Raw genomic sequence first — 22,156 nt, forward strand, 5'->3', positions numbered from 1 at the left:
GGTTGAACAATATTCTTCCTCACTGGTTGTGTAATAGCATGGCTGGATCAGGGTCTGGCTTTCTGACTGTAGTTGTTATACTGTTCTACAGTATGTGCTGCACCAACACTAGTGAATGAATCGACAAGTTTGGTGGATGGCCGCACAGCTGTATAGGAGCAATGTATATACATGAACCAAATGTCTCTCTGTTTCTGTGATATTCAGTTATCTGTACCCAGTGGCTGCTAATGTGGTTGCTTTCATTCTTTGGTGGATAGTATATGTCCTTAGACAAGCTAACAATTGGTTTAGTAAAATTAATGCTTTTACCTACAGAAAGAACATTAAAAACATGTTCCCCCAAGCATTCTATGAGTGAGAAATATCTCCTCAGATTCTGGTTATCCGGTTCACAGGTATACAGTCAATAATTCATGCCCAAAATGTCAACAGATAAAAAAAAGACAGTGTAACTTTTTCATAATGTACCATAAACGTGGAGAGGAATTATAAATAGCTGCCTGTGCCGAGGCCAGTGGTAGTGGAGTAAGTTACTTTGCTGAAGCACAGTGAACAAAATGAGCCCTCAAGGGTACAGGTTTCCACTAGTTAGTCTTTTTTTTACCATTTTTGTTTTGATCATTCTCATGGTGACCTTTTGACCCAGTTGTACTTTTAGTACAGTTAACCTTTTCTTCTGTCTTCCTTTTCCATACTTACTGTTTGTCACTGTTAAACTTTTGCTTGTTGACCAATTGGGGGTAATGTATTGACTGTCTATCTTTTTACTGTAGATCTATTGGATCACACCAAGACTAGAATGTTATTTTTAAGTGGTGTTCTGTTCTGACAGTTTTATTTCTGCGATACAGATGGAGCCAGGGCTGTTTGATGAGCTGGTGCGCTGCTCAGCAGGCCAGGGATGTTCAAGTATCTCACACATGCGCGTGTATATTGCTGCAATTGGGGCTTGATTTCATTTCACATGTATGTGTGCCTGATTCATGCCATTGCACGCAGAATGGTGCACCGGGAGCAGCGCGAATGAACATGGCTCCATCTGTATTATATGGTTTTATTGATTTACTCGCATTCAGTAAAATAAATGACAAGTAGCAGAACTAAGATAAGGAAATTGCCAGTAGCAAAATAATAGTTCACTCAAAGTACATATAATCAGCTAATTCAGGGATGCGATTTATGTCACAATGAGAGCTAGGATCATTACTATTTTGGCAGCATGGGCAGTGAAGTGGTCAGCATTACTGCCTCAGAACACTTAGGTCATGGTTCCACCTAAGGCCAGTATTCAGTGCCTCTGATTCGCCATATTTTCTGGGGAATCCGGCAATTCCCCGGGTTTACAGGGAATTTTCTCACAGGAAAAACAATTCACCCTATTCAATGGACACAATTCTCTGCAAATGAAGAGCGAATGTCTGGCGATTCTCTGATTGTGATTCTCCGCGATTGGCCAGTGGTTTTCAATGTGGTTTTTAGTGGAATTCAATGCTGAAGTGGAGAACTGCTTTCTCCAGTGATTTTCCCCCGGATTCTCCATTTTATGGTCATCTTTTTTTGGTGAACTGAAATGTGTTCTTTGAAAATAAAGCGGTTTTTTTTTTATTTTGGTGTCAAAAAATCAGATTTTTTTTCTGTGAAGGGGCATGCTATTTTTATTCATGTGCTTGTAGCACATGATTATATATATTTTTTTTTAAACAATATATATATATTTTTATTATACATTCACCAGCAGGGGGCCGAGCCGGGAGCCGCTCATTAATATTCATATATTCACTGCACACTGATCCCGATCATTGCATATGCACGATCGGGACCAGTGTGTAGCGGCTCCCTAGCACAGCTCCCTGCCAGCTCTGGGGGGGCTCTCCCTGTGTCCCCCACAGCCCTCCTTCACCCCCACAGTGTCCGGCGCAAGCAGGGAGGCTTCCATCTCCCTGCCTGCAGCCATCCCCCAGCTCCCCGGCGGCATTTGCCGGGGGGGGTTAAAATTTGCCGCCAGAGGCAGAGAGCCCCTGGCGAGTTGAATAGGGCGGACAGGAGGCTGCCCAGCGAATCTCCCTACAGGGAGAATTGGGGCGAAAGTTCAGCGAATCCTACACAGGATTCGCTGCCTCCCCCCAGTACAACCATTGAATACCTGCCTATCTGTAAGTACTCTGTACATTCCATGGGTTTCCTCTAGGTACTTCGATTTTCTCCCTCAATCCAAAAGTATACTGGTAGGTCAATTGGCTCCCAACAAAATTAACCCTAGCATGAATTTGTGTGCGTGTACAAGTGGTAGGGAATATGCACTGTAAATTCCACTGAGACAGGGACTAAATACTGGGTCAAAAGTACCATAATTTTGTTCAGAAATGGGCAAAAACAGATAGATTTGATCTACGTATATTTTACTAAACTATATTTTTATATAATTTAAATAAAATTGATCATCTAGGTAAAAATTGTCACTTTAGTTGAATAGGTCAATTCAAAATTCAACCTGAAAAATGTTTAAAAGTTCCTAAAAATCTGCACCAAATGAATCCCCCCCCTCCACACACACACACACACATATAATTTCCTTCCAGAATGGCTCTCTACCAGAGACATTTAGTTATGATGATCCTCAGAATTTATTTGGCACACTGGTGACTTGTCCGAAAGAGTATAGAGTATGCAAAATGTGAAAAGCAGACCTGGAAGTCTTTGAATTCAATATTTAAATTATGTATGTATGCAAAATTGGTGAACCTCAAACATTATTTCTGCAAAACTAGGTCTTTAAAATACTGATTTAATAAAACTAAAACTGAACCAACTCAACTTGCTGTAAAGTTTTTTCAGTTACTGTAATGTTTAATTCTGTATACCCTGTATTGCTCTAATTTGTGTCATATGTAAAGTGCTGCAAACCACTTGTGGCGCATTACAAATACTGTAAAATATAATAATAATAATAATAATAATAATAATAATAATATGAGGTTGTGGGATGGTCTGCAACTTTAAATCATGAATTCAAGTACATAACATTTATGATTCAATTCAGTCAGGATTTAAAAGAAGACAAAGCATTGCAACAGCCCTGGTATGTACAGTATGTATGTATGTATGTATGTATGTATGTATGTATGTATGTATGTAATAATCTTCTAAAGGCAATACACAGTGGTGACTGTTCAATCTTACTCTTTGAGAATTGCTATGCAGCATTTGATAACATGGACCGTGGGATTCTAAATGAGTGCCTGAAAAATTGTGTGGACCTAATGGCACAGTTCTTAGCTGTTTGAATAATTTCTTACTGGCAGATCAGAGTTTCTTCTGGAGTATACTCATATCACCATTGTCACTTCATATGGTGTTCCACAGCATTATATACCAGTGGGTCCCAAACTTTTTTTAATTATTGTCCACTAGAGTATAAGACTTATTTTCACAGCACCCTAGGCCAAAACTTTAAATATAAATTACGAAAAAGAAATATAGAAAAAAAATTAAATTAACTAGTGTTTAAATGTCATCATTAGATACAATTATGTGGTGAGGGACAATATTGGAAGCCACCATCTCCAGAATTTGCCTATTTAATTGACCATAAATAATTTAAATTGGTCCTGGACCACCAATCCAAGGCACCCCTGCAAGCGTCCCAAGGCACCCCAGAGTGTCATGGCAGTTTTGGAACCACTGTTCTACACTATTTTCCATGCTTTTTGCAGTATATACACTACTACTGGGTGAAAAAATCTAAATACATTGCCAGGTCTACCACTGCTATGCATATGATACACAACTGGACCTTCCCTTTGCTCTAGGTCATGGGTCCTCAAACTGCGGCCCCCCAGATGGTGTGAAACTACAAATACCAGCATGCGTTGCCACAGTTTTGTTATAAGGGAGTCTTAAAACTGTGGCAAGGCATGCTGGGATTTGGAGTTTCACAACATCAGGAGGGCCGCAGTTTGAGGACCCATGCTATAGGTACTGAGAAACCAAAAACAACTCTAAATGGAAGTCTAGCTGAGCTCTATGACTGAACCCCTAAAAATCTAAGGTATAATAGGTTATAGGACAAAAACTTCAGCATAGCCAACCAACAGGACTTATGCTTGGGGGTTCAGAAATCAGAATGGTAAAACCATGAACATTTGCATAATCCTGGTGTTGTTCTTGATTGTGGCTTCACAGTTAAAAATCAGGTATCAGCCACAATCAAATTCTCATTCTTTCCTCTGAGTAACATATCCAGATCAAGCACTTAATTCCCTCAGAAGATCTATAGTAATTAAAGTCACACATGTATCATCACACCTAGACTACTGCCTTGGTCTTCCAGAAAAACAACTGCACCACTTAGATATAGTACAAAATACAGCTGGCATGCTATAAACCAACCAGTTTCATTCCAACAACAGTACACCCATCATCTACTACCTTTACTGGATCCCTGTAAGATTGTGAATCATTGGCTTACAGACATTCAAAGCCTTACCAGGGGATAAGGCATTTACTATCCTGCTTGATTACTGTAATCTGTTGATGACAGGTTTACAGTTCCTAGAATCTCACTGAATTCATTTGGCGGCTGAGATTTATTTTTGTGGCTCTGACTCTATGGAACTAGCTTTCCCATGTAGTTTAAGAAGCCTCCACTCTAGAATACTTAAAAAATAGACTCAAGACTTATATGCTTACATTTCAATGATATCCCATGTTAAGCTTGTTTTGTATCTTGTGTTGTAAAGGCAATTGTAAAGTACTTTGAGTTCTATTAGGAGAAAGTGCCATAAAATACTATTATTATTATTATTATTATTATTATTATTACTATTATTATTATTTTAATTTATTTATATTTTATTTATCAACATAGCAAGAGGTAAGGTGGCAAAATTTATAGTCAAGACATCTAGATCGAATGCAAAAAGATCAATTATAGTAGTATTGATCCTATTGGCGATTAAATATAGTGTAAGATCCCCTGTATACATGAAGTTATTGTGATAGGACGTTACAATACATTATTGTGAAATTTGGCTAATGTATTAGGCAGTCTTTCCCTGTTTGTATGCCAAATTAAAAAAGTATCATGGGTCACCTTCAGAATAAGAGCCCATGATGAAAGCGCTTAACCGCTCACAACTGAAGCTACTCAGCACTCCTAGAAAATGGGGCGGATATGCCACCATTTTTAGGAAAGCTGGCCATCTTCACAGGCTGTGGCTTTGGGAAACTGCAAGACTAAGGGGGAAATTTACTAAGATGGGAATTAGGCTTCACATGTGATGTTGCTATGGTCAACCAATCAGAATCTACTTCTAATTTATTTAGTACCCTCTAGAAGATAGTAGACAGGATCTGATTGGTTGCCCATAGCAAGATTACATGTGAAGTCTAATTTACATCTTAGTAAATTTCCCCCTAAATGTCAATAGAAGACCAGCACATGTGCAGGACAGATTCATGTGCTTATTTTCTAATATTGGAGTACTATGCAAACCATCGGTGTCAAATTGTATTGCTCAGATAAATTTAAAGAAACTCAAGAATATTGTAGCTGGAAAAGTAAATTTTAAAGCATACTGACTACAATTTAAAAAGAAATGCAATACCTTTGTGTAACCTTAGCCATTACGAAAGGTAATTACCAATAATTTAGCATTTTAAGTGTTTGGAATGCATTTTACCAGTAAATGTTCATTCTTTAGCTGCCATTCAAACTAAAATATTGAAAATTTTAAATCAAACTTATCATTCTGTCAGCCACATTCAAAATCACCATGGAGATAATGATGACAGATGAAATTCTCACAAAGAATGATAACTTCCATATATCAATCCAACAAAAACTTACTTTACATTGTCATTTAACAGCACTGACTGGTGACACTAGCAAATAAATGTAATTACATTTTGTAGTTTGAAGTCCCATTACTCTCTTCTCAAATAATATCAGTACAAATAATAAAGGCTCACATAAGTCTGTTTATTCATATACAAATTGTAGAGCTATCAGTCTTCTATTTTTTAACATTGCTTTCAAATATTTATTGTAGTATACTGTATTTTGGTAAGCAATTTGCAATTTTAGAAATATGTAAAGAGTAAAACCATTAAAAAAACAGCCATACTGTATAGAAGATTACCACATAAAGGGCCTTATTCTGGTTGGTGCGGCCGGCCCGTACGCGTACGTCCCGGGGTTTTTTATGATCTGCGCATGCGTACATTCGCTAATGCGCAGGCGCGAACACTCCACAACGCTTACGGACGGGTCTCTACGTGCGAAAAAACCTGTACGCGAGTGTACGGGCATTGGGGGCGGCATAGGGGCGTGATGAGGGGAGCGGCCGAAATAATGAGGGAAAATGGGCGTAAATATGGGCGTACACGGGGGTGTGCACCAAAAATGAGCGGTGCTACTACCGCACGATCGACTAAAGCACCGTTCATTTCGGACACAAAACAGGCGGCCGCCAACCGCCATCTCAAACCACCCCTACAGATACCGCATGCCAGCGTGCGCCTGGGTTTGCTAATTTACGCTGATTACTACCAAACACATACACCTGAATGTAATAACCAATGCTGCAGTCTATTAAGTCCAAACCATGATTTCACTACCTGCAAGCCACACACAGCACTCAAACACATTGGAAGCTTATCTTTCTATACTTCTCTACATTTAAAGGTTTGTTTAATTTAAGGTAAGAATCTTTGTAAGACCTGCTTATATATGCTAAGGTAGGTATTTGTTAAACAGTTATACACATTCACTACGTGCTTTCATAGACTTTACACAGTAGCACACTCAATCTACACAAGTCGACATGTGTCAACGTGTTCACTCTAATACAAACATAGGTTTTGTATTTATGATACAATAACATAAACCACATCTAACACCTACAAAGGATGTTTCAGCAATGTTTTAAGCCCATGGCCACTATTTTGCACATTAATTAATTCAATCAATTAATTAATTTTCATAATTATAGTTGAAAGGCAAGATTTGCAGGTCCATATATGTGAAGGGTATGCCAGCGTACACGGACGTACGCTCACTCTCACGAGCGGTGACATAAGCTGAGTTTTCTATTGAAAACAATAGGGACCCGTCCGTGCAAGCTGGCGTACGCTCAGATAGCAGCAAGAAGTCGGTGGGAAGACGGACGAGAGACGTCCGTAAACGGTGGCGTACGCTCAGTTGTACGCCAGTTGACGGAGTGTAAGGGCTGGCCCGTCCGTGTACGTTGGCGTACGCTCAATTGTACGCCACTCCCCTTTGACGTTGTTTCTGGCCGTACGTATGCGGCTGACTTGTGGGTGGACTTAACCCCAACGGCCGCGTACGGATAGCGTACGTTAATATGGAACGTACGCACGTTTGGCCGCTACGATCAGAATAACCTCCAAAGATTCAGCAAAGGACATACTGTAGCTACAATCTCATTAGCCCAAATGAGAATATTGCTGCTGATTCATACTATTTACTACTTGATTATTCTAAACTACTTAAACTTACCCATTTAATATTTAAGTATGTATATGCTCTGCTGTAACACGGCACATTTATCAGCCCACAGCCCATTTAGGCCAAGAGATTACTCATCTATAATTTGCTATGTGTATATGAAAATGTAGGAAATGTAGCCAGAGACAGCAAAGTAGTTTTATACAGTAGCTTGAACATGAAGCAGAATAAAGCCAATTATGGAAATTTCACTTGTAGACATAACATACTCTACCGTTAAGGTGTGAATACTAACTACAGGCATTCAAATTGCATTATCCTATTGGATTGGTAACATATCTATATTCTACATATAATTATTAGTTATTAGAAAGTTATTATGACATTGTATTTCCCCTTCTTTACTGTATATGCATTGTTTTTTTCTAGAATTCAAGCTATACATTATAGGTTAAGGTGGCCAATCCCAGGATCAATATCAGTGGGATCCCAGGATTTGGCCCAAAAAGTGGCAGGATTTCAATCCTGGGATTGGAATTTCCAATCCTGGGATTTTGGGATTAGACTGCATGCAGTGAGTGTAATAAAGAAGATAAAGTCCCAGACAATATGCTCCTAACTGTCATATCATTGGCTGTGTTTGAAGGAATAACTGTCATTGCTCAAACATAGCCTGTACCATGGCAGGTAGGATTTGATTGGCTAGGACTTTATCTTTCTTTATTTTTTTCCATTTATCACTTTTTAAGGCTTAATACATTTGGCCCTATGCGTAGTGTTTGCATCTTTTGGATGCGGAGCGTATTATTATTGTTTCACTGGCTCCAGAGACTCGAGACCAGTACCTTATGAAAGAGAAGACTCTTGACTTTCGGGCAAACTGACTAGTAGTTTCTCTGACATGGCAAGTAAAGTGTCAAGCAACCATGAGTGGGGTCCCCTCCAATTGTCCTCCCAGCTTGCAAGGGTTCAGGTGGTTCATCTTCTGCCAGTTGCTCAGCTCCCTGCTGCACAGTAGGTGCACCCAAACCTGGACAGCAAAGCGGGTAGGGTACAAGAGCTGTGGGTTGATAATTGCAGCATTTGTGCCTTTGTCAACAGCCCCTGTGTGTTTAAACTAGTGTAATGAGATTCACCTTCAGCATTACCCTTAGACATGTAAAACCTATGCCATTGCTTGCTCCATAGATGTGAGCTTCCATGAAGCCCTGGTTCACGCTCAGTAGCCATTTTGTTGACCCTCTTGGTGCTCGAGTATGGCCTGCTTGTACTGTATGTCATTCATACTGTAGCATTATGCTGTGTTTAACTAGTGTAGCATAATGAAATGCACGCACAACCGTGCCCTTACACAAGTCGATGTCACCATAGATGAAGCCCTGGCTGAAACTCGCTAACCATTTTGTTATCTGAGTCTGGCATACAGACCATGCTGTGAACTTGCTCACTTGTCCCCATAGCCCATTATACTGTAAATAGCCTAATGAGACAAACATCTATGCAATTGTATTTTCTAAAAAAAATGTCTATTTAACATACTGTACTGTAAAGTATAGTACAGTGAAGTAGTTCTTGTGCTATAGTGCATTTCAATGGAGACTTCACACACGCACAATGCAGATTTTTTTCCTATAGTAAGGAATTAGACATCTGACGCATACGCAGTGGTGATTTTAAAAAGCGACATCTGGTGGAAGACCGTTGGTATTGCACTCATCTGGTAATGCCATACGCCATGCTGTGCAATTTTTTGGATCAATGTGCGACTAGACATGATGTGACGAGTTGTCAAGACAAGCTTCATAGGCCACATAGGTGAGTGTGGCTCCATTTGTATACACTATGCTGTAGACTTAGTTGCAGTAAAAGGGGAAAATAAACCTAATTGGTTTTAATGACTTGTTATGAACAAAGAGGATTCATTCTCCAAAATGATCTGACCAATTACCACTTTAAGCATGATGTAAAATACATTGCCTAACAATTTATGTATATGCTAGTGCATGGATTCTAACTTTATCTTACAAGTTAATCACCTGAGATGATTTATACAAGATGTCAAGATTAAAGAATGTCTAATAATTAATTTACCATTGGTACTTTGTACCTTCTCAACTGAAAGCCATGTTCCCTGATACTTTGGATACTTCTTCCCATTCTTTCCCAGCACCAAAATAAACTGCTTCAGCATATTGTTTCTGCTATGACTTTTCAAATAGCAGCAAACTAAAAGAATCCAGTACCTTCCCCTAAGGGTATACAGGCAATATTGTCACTCATTTGGTATGTTTATAAAATGAAATACTGTACAAGATTGTTAACCCCTTCAGTGGTGTTTTTTTTTTTTGGGAGCGCTCCCCACTGGGCGAGTTTTTTATGGGGAGCGCTCCCTTTAAAAAAAACCACCACTACCCCCCTGGGTCCGGGCAGCGCCGCTGAACTGTCAATCAGCGGCTGCCCGGACCTGCGCCCCCCGTACCGCAACGCTGTCCCCGGCAGCCGGCTTGTCATAAGCCGGCGCCGGGGACTTCTATTGAAAACCCGGAGGGGAGGGGGGAGAAGGAGGGAGGAGGAGGCGACGCCGCAGAGGGGAGGGAGCCGGGCAGCGCGACGCTGCCTGAGATCAGAGTGAACTCAGCAGCGCTGCCCGACTCCAAACAGTGGCAATCCCGAGAATTTTCCGGGCTTGCCAGACTGGGCACTTAGGCACAGCCCGGAAAATTCTCGGGATTGCCACTGAAGGGGTTAAAATACGTAATTCCTCAAATATTTTGACAAAGTCTGGGCTCCTTGGTTTTCCTCCTAAAATGTGTTTCTCCCATTTTTATTTGATATTTTTTAATATATTTTATAGAGGTCACGCTATGTCACACACACACACACACACACACACAATTTATTCCTGTCTTTATGGCTTTACCTTTCATTTCTTTTTCTCTTTTTCTCTTACCTCTGATGGCTTGTCACACCGTCGTCATGAATTAGTTTACTTATTCTTATTCGGATCACTTCCATATTGTTCTAAATGATCTCAGTTATCAAATGATGTATCTACTACAAATTATATGTATCTATGTGACATGTATTTGTATTTTATTATATTTGCTCAATAAAATGTGTTCTTAGAAAAAAAAATCCCATTTATATGAAGTAACTTAAAACAATAGCACTGAAAGAATTTCTAAAGTTCCTTGTCAGTGTTAATAGGAGCTGAATGCTTTAACAGACACATGACCACATCTCTGTGTTTAGCTACAGTATGCATGTCATTAATTGGTTAAGAGCCAGCCAGGTAGTATTTGAGCAGTTTATATTGGATATCCACGATGCTTCTCTTCTTCCGTGAGCTGTCAGGTGCTGCTTATGGTACAGATGTGACCATTCTTGCTGTTTTTTCAGTGGCAGCAAATACAATACAGGTTGAGTATCCCGTATCCGAGTATCCGTTATCCGAATTATTCCGAAAACCACACATTCCAGAAAGTGAAAAAAAAATATTTTTTTTGCTAAAAACTCACTGGGGACATTTGTAACAGCACTACTGGTGACATGATATGTAACTGGCACTATATATGTGCAAGAAAATGATTGCTTGGCATTCAAATTCAATATCTGAGATAGTACACAAATTTTGTTTCATGTTTTGAAACCTTGTTTTTTGAACAAATAAAATATATTTGTGTGTATTTTATGTGGTAATAAAATATATTTGTGTGTATATTATGTGTTTATACAGCATACATGCAAGATACTTCAAAATACATAATTGAAATATTAAAATATTCAGAAATACGGAATAATCCGTTATCCAAAATTCTCCTGGTCCCGAGCATTTTGGATACGGGATACTCAACCTGTATTCTCTAACGGCATGTTAGGCCACATGTGTCTTGGCCATTCTGAGCATCTTTTTTCACAATATTAAACATATAAAAAGTGACAGAACTACAATGTTAACTTACACCCCTGCAGAGGACCAACATTGTGAGACACACTTAAACATGAGTGTCATTGGTAACTTTACTGATGTGCCCAAAAGACAAGTAATAAACCCAAATTATACCCAATGGGGGCTGTGAAAGACAAGTTTATTCCAAGCATGTTTTAATTTCTCTACTTTCTTATCCTCTACTACCTCGGATGGGAGGCTATTCCACTTATCCCCTACACTTCCTGTGAAGTATTTTTTCCACAAATGGCCTCGGAACTTCACCATATACGTTTTTCAATGTATATTGTATTCAGTGCTTGACACTGATTTATTTGTCCCCCTGGTTTACCAGTGAAACAAATGCTTAGACAAGTATGGGGACTACAGTATGTGGAAAAATAATCTGTACCAAGACAATACTGTCATACTGTATATGCATGAGTTGAATACATTCATAATATCTTACCTTAGTTTTGAACTTGAGTAAATGAGTGGGAATATAACAAATAGTTTAATTAGGATTCTCCCCACTTAGTAGTAGATTTTTTAGAGATGCTCATAGCAATCTGTAAAAAAATATCATAGATATCTGTTTTGCTGATTTTGTTCTACTTAATGTACCTACAGTGTGTCAATGCAAACACAAAAAGTGTCAAATTGAACTAATGGATTTAGAACAAAATAAGTGCGATCTTTTCTCACAGTTCTATCAATTCATGCAGAGCGTTTGACCTTTATTAGTTAAAGGTTTGAAGGAAACTGCATACTATGGTGTCTAACATTTATTTTGTTGCGTGAAAAAAAAAACTGCCTGGCACTGACTGGAAAAAGAAAACAAATATACACTGTAAAAAAATGTTTTAAAGACCAAATACATTTTTCTTATTCTTATGTTAAAAAATAAATTAAAACATATTGATATTCTCAAGTGGAAAAACAACAGAAATAATAATAATAATAATAATAATTATTATTTTATTTATATAGCACTCTTTCTCCAATAGGACTCAAGGTGTTGCGTAGGTGAAATAGGCAAGACTGTGAGAGAGCACGAATGTGGGGGGTGAAAGAGAGGGAGGAGTCAATGGTGACACCGAGGCAGCGCGTTTGGTCGGTGGAGGTGATCGTGGTTTCACCAATGCTGATGGAGATAGTGGGAGAAGAGGGGATGTTCGGGGATGGAAGATTAGAAGTTCAGTTTTAGCCATGTTTAGTTTCAGGCAACGTTGGGTCATCCAGGCTGAGATGGCCGTGAGGCATTCGGAGACCTTGGACAGGAGTGATGGGGATAGGTCGGGGGAGGAGAGATAGAAAGTAAACAAGAAAGTCTTGAGTCTAGAGTGGGAGTCTCTCGAACTGTGCTGGGAAGTCAGTTACATAGAGTTTGAGTTGCATTGCTGAAAGCTCGACACTTATATGAGTTATGGAAGAACCTGGGAATTATGAGAGATTCTAGGTACTGCTAAAAGTCTTTCATCTACAGATCTCAATACAGTATGGAATCAGAAGCTGCTTCTGGTACCTTGGGGCTTGGTCCTGTATGGCTTTGAAACTCAGTAAGTTAATCTTGAAAATTATTTGCAGATTTATAGGGGGCCAGTGATGGGAGTAGATAATGGAAGTTATGTGGCTAGAACAGGGCTGATTAGTTAACAGGCAGCTGTGTTTTTTTTTACCAGATGTAATCAGTGCAATTATTTTGCTGTTAGACCAAGGTAGAGGGCATTGCAGTAATATAATCAAGATGATACAAATGCATTTATAACTTTTGGCAGATCTTCAGAGAGAACTAAATGTTTGATTCTGGCTATGTTCCTCAGTTGAAAGAATGAGGATTTTATTGTGGCTGATATCTGATGTTTAAGTGTCAAGCCACCATTCAGCACTGTGCCAAGATTCTTCATATTATTAAAGTTTTGTAATTCTGTACCCACAAGTGTCAGTGGAGTTGGATGGCTATGCTGCAGTCTTGTCCTTTGATGTTGAGGCCCTAACATAAGGACCTCTGTTTTATCAGGATTCAGTCTCAGCCAGCTGGCACTCATCCACTCCTGGAGCTCAGCTAGACAGCCATTTAAGGTTGTTATTTGGTTCTCAGTGCTCGGAGCAAAGAACAAGTACAGTTGTGTATCATCTTATCTTATCTTAAAAAGATTGTCTTACCAGAGACAACACTAATGCTGCTTTCATACCACAAAACTGGCTTTGACCAGGCATTTTAAAACGTTTCTTAAAACAGGTCTGCCAACTAAAACCCCTTTTACACTGCATGTCTTTAAACGGTATTTCAGTGCAGTTTTTGTCCTTAAATGGTATATCAATGCAGTTTTTGTTCCTACACAACACTGAACCCGTTTTAACCCATGGAAAACAGTGTATGAAAAAAAACGGGTCTGAAACGGGTAGGACCCTGCTTTATTACCTTTTAGAAATACCAGTTCAATAGATCTGGTAAATTCACTTTGCACCTTTCAGACTGCACAAATTACCGTTTTAAAATGGTAAAAAAACTGCAAAATAACGGGTAAAAAGTGCGGTCTGAAAGGGGCATAAGTAATGGGTGAACTGGGTAGAGATAGGAAATTAGTTAAGATGAATAATAATATGTTTTAGTGAAACAGGTGTATTTATGGGGCATTTAAAGCTGAGGAACATCAGATTAGAAAGTGTGATTAGAAAATCAGACTAGGATTCAACACCATGCATGCCAAATGTCTAGAGGCTTGCTAATGAAGTCAGATTCCTGCCATTAACTCCATATAAATTATGTGGCAAGACATCAGATTGCCCTTACACAGCTAAATAAGATGTCTAACAATTGTGTTTTTAAGGCTGTGTACACACGGGGGAGATATATTGCTCAGCAATATATTGCTTGCAATATATTACTGAGCAATATATTACTCAGTCTCTCCTTTTCATCAGCGACCAGAGATGGTCGCTGATGAAAAGAAACCTCTGCCAGGGGAGCCACAGAGGTAATTAGCTGGTCCTGCAATTAACTATTATAATGGGGCTGAAAACGGGAGTGTGCACCCGGCGATTTATCACTGGCAATATGGTCGCCAGCACCCAATATTCCCAGCAATATCAGCCCCTATCGTAGCCGTGTGTACACGGCTTAAAAGTTAATAGACATGTATCTAAAATGATTACTGTCTGTAAGTGTAGCCAATGGGAATATAAAAAAGTATTGACCAAGATATGGACACTTGTTAAATATAATTAAATTTGTATTACATAATAACACACAGTGTTTAATGCATTTCCTATGCATTATAAAGCACAGATTTAAAATAATATTGATATTTTGTTTCAAAGCTGCCTAAATTTGGCTTTTTCTCACCAATTATTTATTGTAAAAAGCACTCTACACAGCTAATGCATGTCACATATAACAGCACAGCTGTAGATTAGCAATTTATGGATATCACACAGCTTGTTATTTTGGCTTGTATTTAGGGAAATATGTTATTATCTGTTTAATACAGTTGTATTCAGTAGTGTTGAGTATTGTGATGAACATTTGTATTGATTTCATTACCTCGCTTAAAGAAAGCATTGCTCACTATCAGTTCTCAGTAACTAGAGGTAAACTGTGCCTTCACTTTTAATTGAAATAGATGAGTCTGTTTTAAATTAATTGAAACCTGAATAAAACCACATTAGCTATTTTTAATACCCCATATGTTTCAAAAATGACACATCGAATACAACAAAAGAGGTCAATAAGTTAAGTGACATGCCTGGTATGCTCATTTGCATTTCATTATTTAGAAGCAATGCATGAAGTAACAATCCAATAAACACAGTAGATCAGGACACAGGTCATGTACGCAACAACTCAAAATTTTACTTACTTTGCATAGATAATTGTCGTTGTCAGTTTTCAATTATAGGTTATAAAACCATTTTATGGAATAACTATAGCATTTGCTTTAATAATGAACTCCTAGTATATTTTTTCAATTGGTAATGGTACATTTTAACATTGCAATAAAACAAGTCTCACCATTTGCAAAACATTCCTTTATTATTAGAAATATCTTTTGTATAAAAAATGTGCATGCGTAAATCATTGCATTTATTGAACACAACCCAGGGCTTCATGTCAATCAGCCAATACAATGCACAAACTCATCTCCTATAGAGATAGAACAATATAGGACAGGAATGAAAGTTCTCACAAATCACACAACGTACTTACAATTATGGTGTAACATGACAGATTTTTTTTTCCATAAAATGCAGTTTTATCTGTGAACAAAAGGATTTATTTTGTTTTCTCATCTTGTGCACATTCATATTTTTTCTTTCATGTGCTTTTGTCTAAAATATTTTGACACTTTAAATGTAAAAAATAAATTCAGGCATCTTTCAGAAATTACGTCCTTTTTGTCAACTTGTACTGTTCCAATAGTTTAGAACAAGTGATATCTCCCATACTGTAATTTGGTGTTTGATATTCTGTTAAAATCCTCAGAATCTCAGGTTGCATGATTGCTGTAGCTGACATACGTTGTCTTTGTAGAAGAAGCTATAAATATAGAAAGAGACAAACATAATCAATGCATTCTTTTTTAAAAATATTATAAAGATTAACATACTGTAAGTTCAAATATGCATTTGACCTTTTAGCTTAATGTGTTAATAACTCATACTGTAGTCACTGAAGGCAGATTTTGCTATACTGCGTTTAAATTTACTTGTTTATTTGTTAGAAATGAATAAATTCTTGTCATCAGTGTAATTAATGAAGTTGGATGCTGCACAAAACTGTACACTGTATTCAATAATTAAATAGCTGAATCAATCGGCAAGCAAAGATATTTCTCAATTGCTGTTTCTACTGTAAATCGTGCTGTATTAGGTTCTCATTGCATTGAAACCAACATGACAATAACATTGTCAATGTATCATTTTAAAACAAGTTGTTATAATGATGATTTTAAGTATAAATTTACAAAAATAAATAATATTTCCCATACTTTATTCTTTAAAGTTTATTTTATTTTTAAGTAAGCATTATCCAAATAGATGTGTCTTCTCTTTCTGTCAATGTACAGAAATTCGTATCATGTTGGTTGATTAGAATTATGAAAGTACAGTAGCAATAATAATACAGGTTGAGTATCCCGTATCCAAAATGCTCGGGACCAGGAGAATTTTGGATAACGGATTATTCCGTATTTCAGAATATTTTAATATTTCAATGATGTATTTTGAAGTATCTTGCATTTATGCTGTATAAACACATCAAACACATGAAATGCACACAAATATATTTTATTTGTTCAAAAAACAAGGTTTCAAAACATGAAACAAAATTTGTGTACTATCTCAGATATTGAATTTGAATGCCAAGCAATCATTTTCTTGTACATATATAGTGCCAGTTACATATCATGTCCTCAGTAGTGCTGTTACAAATGTCCCCAACACCATGCACGTTTTGCAGGTCTCTTCACAGAGTCAAGTGAAATAATTAACTCCACCTGTGGATCTTTGAAAATGTGTCAGTCTGTAATGAGTGCACCTGCTGGGTGACCTGGAAAATGTGAACTGTGTGGGGTCCTGAGGAGCAAGTTTCAGAACTACTGATTTGGAAGATCTGGCCTTTTATACCTATGATGGTACCTGCTTTTCTAATTGATAAGTTTTTTGAGAATTTATACCATACAGATGGAGCCGGCGTCATGCTTGCATGCTAGAATCGCCAGCCCCCGCCAGGAGTCGGAAGGGGGCACGCACGCATGAGACAATCATGCGCCCTATTCTGACAGAGCTCCCCTCCGCCATCTTCCGCCTCCCCGGTCCCCATCGCCACCCCGAACCCCCCTAACCCTGCCCATCTCCATTAAGCAGAGATGGGCACGGTCACACCGCCCAGCCACCATGTTACTGGGACAAGCATGCATGTGAAATGCATGCGTGTCTCAGTCTGATGGAGACCCTCTCTTCCAGCGCTCGCCATTGGGGACATTCTGGTGGCCGCCGGCAATGAAAGAGAGGGGCTCCACCTGTATCTTTATTATTACTATATTGAACCAATGGGGTGATTTAGAGTTGAATGTATTTTATTAGACATAATTTCAAATTTCATTTTATATAAAATAAGCATACATATACACAAATTACAATATTATAGTGAGTCACACAAACAACTTTAATCCTGAAAGGTATTAGATTCATATTGCACCAAAAGTATCTCTGGTTTTGTGGCCACTTCTATCTACAGTTACAAGGGTCTGTTACAGTTTTAATGTTCTTCCCCAGCTACTGAAAAATAGCTTCCTCTGCACTAGATGCACAATATGCAATAGTATGACCCCAGGCACCACTCACCCTCATTCTGGCATACCCATAAAAATCAAGTTCTGTCTCCACTGCCAAATGGACCATGTAGTCTATTTATTGAACTGCCCCTGCGGATGGCATGTCCATGATAAAATTCCATGAGCCAACCACAATTCCATTCGAGCAGCATTGGATACCGGAAAGGCGGAACTTCCAATTCCTCGCCACTATCTAGCAGCTGGGCATCAGAACTCCAGCCTACGCTGTCGCTTGATAAACTGGGTACCTCCACCTCCCCATGGCGAGGACCGCGGACTACTACTAAAAAAATTGGAGAGTCGTTGGATCCACTAGTTGGACACCCTGGCCCCAAGAGGCCTTAACAAGAATAACCCCTTATCTATTTTCCTGAGATAAACTCAGTCCGGCCACAGTGCCATTACCTATCCTACTTTATATTTTTTGATTTTTTTTGTATACTTTTTATAATTTTTTTGATATATATTTTTCTACTTTTTCAATTTTATTCAAATTTTTGTTCCTTTTGTTTTCTTCCCTACAACATGATTAGGGCAAAAGCCATTGGGTAATCATGAATTGATAATCAATTTGGGATCATATGAAGTTAGGAGGCATCCCTAAATGCCCACAGACACAAGAGCGGTATACATACATGAAGTGTCAGCGATAAGTAAATTATGCTCCTTCTCTTCAGGCACCAGTCCCACCAACACTTCAATCCCCATAGCCCATAATGAATAGTAGGAAGACACAATGAATACATTTTATTCATACAACCCACATAAAAATCATTATAAAACAGTGTAAAGATTAAATAAACAAATAAATAAACAAAAATGAAATAAATAATAAATAATAATAACATAAAAAATACATAAAAAATAATTAAACAATCAATAAAAATAAAATATAGAATTAAAATTGATAATAAAAATAATTCACCCATATTCGACCACATATTTATATAGTGACTAGGAATATACAAATACATTTGCGATAACCATAAACAGAATAGCATTGATTTGATAACCCCCACAATATTCATTAGAAATCCATATCCCGTTAATAAGGTGATAATGAAGTGACTAGATCACCATCAATCTAATTGATTTAGTTTAATCGTTTAGGTTCTTACTACCTCTCAATTGTACCTATAATAATTCAGCAATAATCTTGTGCCCTTACTATACATCCATGCCGAACTGTCCTTATTACAATTACCTATCGGCCCCCTCAAATAACAGCATAATTTACTGCACAAGTCAATTATCTTTATTGCCTGCTAATCAGCGCCCAGCTCTGGCTACTCTGGAGGCTATGCGCTCCATTCACGCATCTCAGTAACCGGACATCCGGTTGCCGAACTTCTGGTATTACCTGAATTCACCCAGCGCATCCCAGGTGCCGGAGATTGGGCCCTGGGCACCCGATTAGATTCCCACACCCCTGCATTTAGGTATCAATATCATGACCAGAGAGCAGCCCTGTTGGAATGCTGATCTTGCCCACCATAGGGTTCTTTTGCCAGGCTGACTCTGTCCTTTCTTCTGATGGCTAAGTAATTTGATTTTATACTGAATGTGATGTTCTCTGAGTTCCTTGTAACTGGGCACATCCATGATACCACATTTCTTTATATGTTGTAGGCATCTTGATAAAGGTCCATGATTTGGGACGAAACGTCGGGGCATACATACTGAATAAAGCTGACATTGTTGGATATATATTGGCTTTAATAAACGCTGTTGGATTTACAGACTGGACATGGTCTCACCTAACGGACTCAATGGCCCTGGTGCCTGCCTTAGAACACTCTGCAGTGTTCAATAATATAAACAAATATCAGAGGCACTCACTGGACTTATAAAGATAAGAATTCAGGCATGGGACACCACAGCTGGGATCAATGTTTCAGTTTATTCAACTTTTGTCATCCTGACAAAAGTTGAATAAACTGAAACGTAGATTTAGAATTGGATATACATATAAATATATATATATATTTATATATATAAACAAAATGTTGCTAGATATCTGTACCACATTATACAATAGTGTAGTACGTGTAGGGTCACGGTATAGATACTCACTAGCAAAAAGGCATCATTTTTTTGGGATCCAATCGACCGAAAATGTCTGTTACATACAATACCTGAGACCCATGTGTATAAATATAAATGGTATAGATTAAAAATGACAGAAAATATAAAGAGCAATTCACCTACAAGATAAAGTAATAAAACTGACAATAAAAATGAACACTGGAATCAGCTAAAAACAATTGAGTAATAAAGAAAAATTGTGGATGACTAGAATTTCAAAAGAAGGGGGATGAGGAAAAAATAGGCAGTATGATGATGAGTAATAAATTATTAGGACAATAACTTATCTCATAATATTCTGAGGTAGGTGGAGAAGGAGTTCCCAACATGGTTCTTCCTCAAGACTTCATCAGATATATATATATATATATATATATATATATACAAATTCTTTTATTGACCATTACTACTTATACTGTATATTAAAAATGTAAATCTTAACCCCTTCCTGACAGAGCCAGTTTTTGCGTTCCTGACAGAGCCATTTTTTTCAAATCTGACATGTTTCACTTAAGTGGGGATAACTTTTTTTTGCTTTAACTTATCCCAGTGATTTTGAGATTGTTTTCTCGTGACACATTGTACTTCAAGTTAGTGGTAAATTTGGGTCGATACAGTCTGTGTTTTTTTGTGAAAAATACCAAAATGTCGTGAAAAAATGAAAAATTTAGCAATTTGCAAAATGTCACATTTTCTGCTTGTGAGACAAATAAACATACCACTCAAAATAGTTAATAACTAACAAAGACCATATGTCTACTTTATGTTGCAATCATTATTTCAACCTCCTTTTCATTTTTTTGGACACTAGGAGGCTTCAAATATGAATAGCAAATTCTCAAATTTTCAAGAAAATTTCAAACTCTGATTTTTTTAGGGACCAGGTCAGTTATGATGTGACTTTGAGTGACTTGTATGTGAGACACCCCCATAAATGATGCCATTTCAAAAACTGCACCCCTCACAGTATTCAAAACAGCATTTTGGAAGTTTGTTAACCCTTTAGGTGTTTCACAGGAATTAAAAGAAAGTGTAGGTGAAATTTCAAAATTTCATTTTTTTTGCAGATTTGCAATTTTAATACATTTTTCTAAGGAACACAGTAGATTTTACTAGAGAAATGTGACTGAAAATTGATTCCCCCAATTCTTTGGTTTTCATAAATATCCTATATGTGGCCCTAGTGTGCACGGTGACCAAACCACAGGCTTCATAATAGAAGGAGCACCTACTTGATTTTGGAGCCTCCTTTTTATGAGATTATTTTTTAGGCACAATGTAGGTTTCTAGGCACCATAAGATGCTAAAAGTTAGGTACCCCCCACAAGTGACCCCATTTTGCAAACTACACCCTTCAGGGAATTCATCTAGGGGTATAGTGTACATTTCAAACCCCCAGGGGTGTCACCAATTGTGGTACAACTGGGCAGTGAAAATGAAAAAAATTAATTTTTCATTTTCACAGCTCAGTTGTATCAAAATTGGTGAAACCCCGGGGGGTTTGAAATGTACACTATACCCCTTGATGAATTCCCTGGAGGGTGTAGTTTGCAAAATGGGGTCACTTGTGTGGGGGTTCCACTGTATGGGTGTTTCGGGGGTCATTCAACCAGAATCTGTGCTGCAAAATCCAAAAATCACTCCTTCCCTTCTGAGTCCTGCCATGCACCCAACTGGTATTTTTTGGTCACACATGAGGCATTGCCGTACTCGGGAGAAATTGGGGCACAGATTTTGGGGTGCTTTGTCTCCTTCATTCCTTGTGAAAATGAAAAATTTTGAGCCAGATCTGCATTTTTGTGTAAAAAAATGTAATTTTTTACAGAAAAATGCAGTTCTGGCTCAAATTTTTTTTATTTTCACAAGGAATGAAGGACACAAAGCACCCCAAAATCTGTGCCCCAATTTCTCCTGAGTACGGCAATGCCTCACGTGTGACCAAAAAATACCAGTTGGGTGCATGGCAGGACTCAGAAGGGAAGGAGTGATTTTTGGTGGTGGAATGAATGGTGGGTGCTATGTCGCATTAGCAAGACCCCCGAAGCACCAATACAGTGGAACCCCCCCACAAGTGACCCCATTTTAGTTACCAGCTTTGGGAGGGGGGCTGGCGCTGCGGCTGGCGGGGGGGTGGGAGGGGTGCTGGCGCTGCGGCAGCCGGGTGGGTGGGAGGGAGGGGGGCTGCCGGGTGGGAGGGGGGGGGGCTGGCGATCGGTGGTAATCGGTGCGGTATATACACACACACACACACATATATATATATGTGTATATATATATATATACATATATATATACACACATATATATATATATATATATATATGTGTGTGTATA

General features: G+C 38.2%; 1 protein-coding gene across 1 annotated transcript in view; it reads right to left on the bottom strand.

The window, feature by feature from the left end:
• Positions 1 to 15,413: 15,413 nt before the first annotated feature.
• GRM8 (glutamate metabotropic receptor 8) overlaps positions 15,414 to 22,156 on the bottom strand; it is a 951,427-nt gene continuing 944,684 nt past the window's right edge. The window contains exon 11 of the mRNA XM_083182858.1: positions 15,414 to 15,939. Within this exon, the coding sequence (XP_083038984.1) occupies positions 15,890 to 15,939 (50 nt within the window). The 3' untranslated portion in view covers positions 15,414 to 15,889. The remainder of the gene's footprint in view (positions 15,940 to 22,156) is intronic.

Source organism: Crinia signifera, chromosome 4 (assembly GCF_055691185.1).
Source record: "Crinia signifera chromosome 4, ASM5569118v1, whole genome shotgun sequence".
In the NCBI taxonomy this organism is placed as follows: Eukaryota; Metazoa; Chordata; class Amphibia; order Anura; family Myobatrachidae; genus Crinia; species Crinia signifera.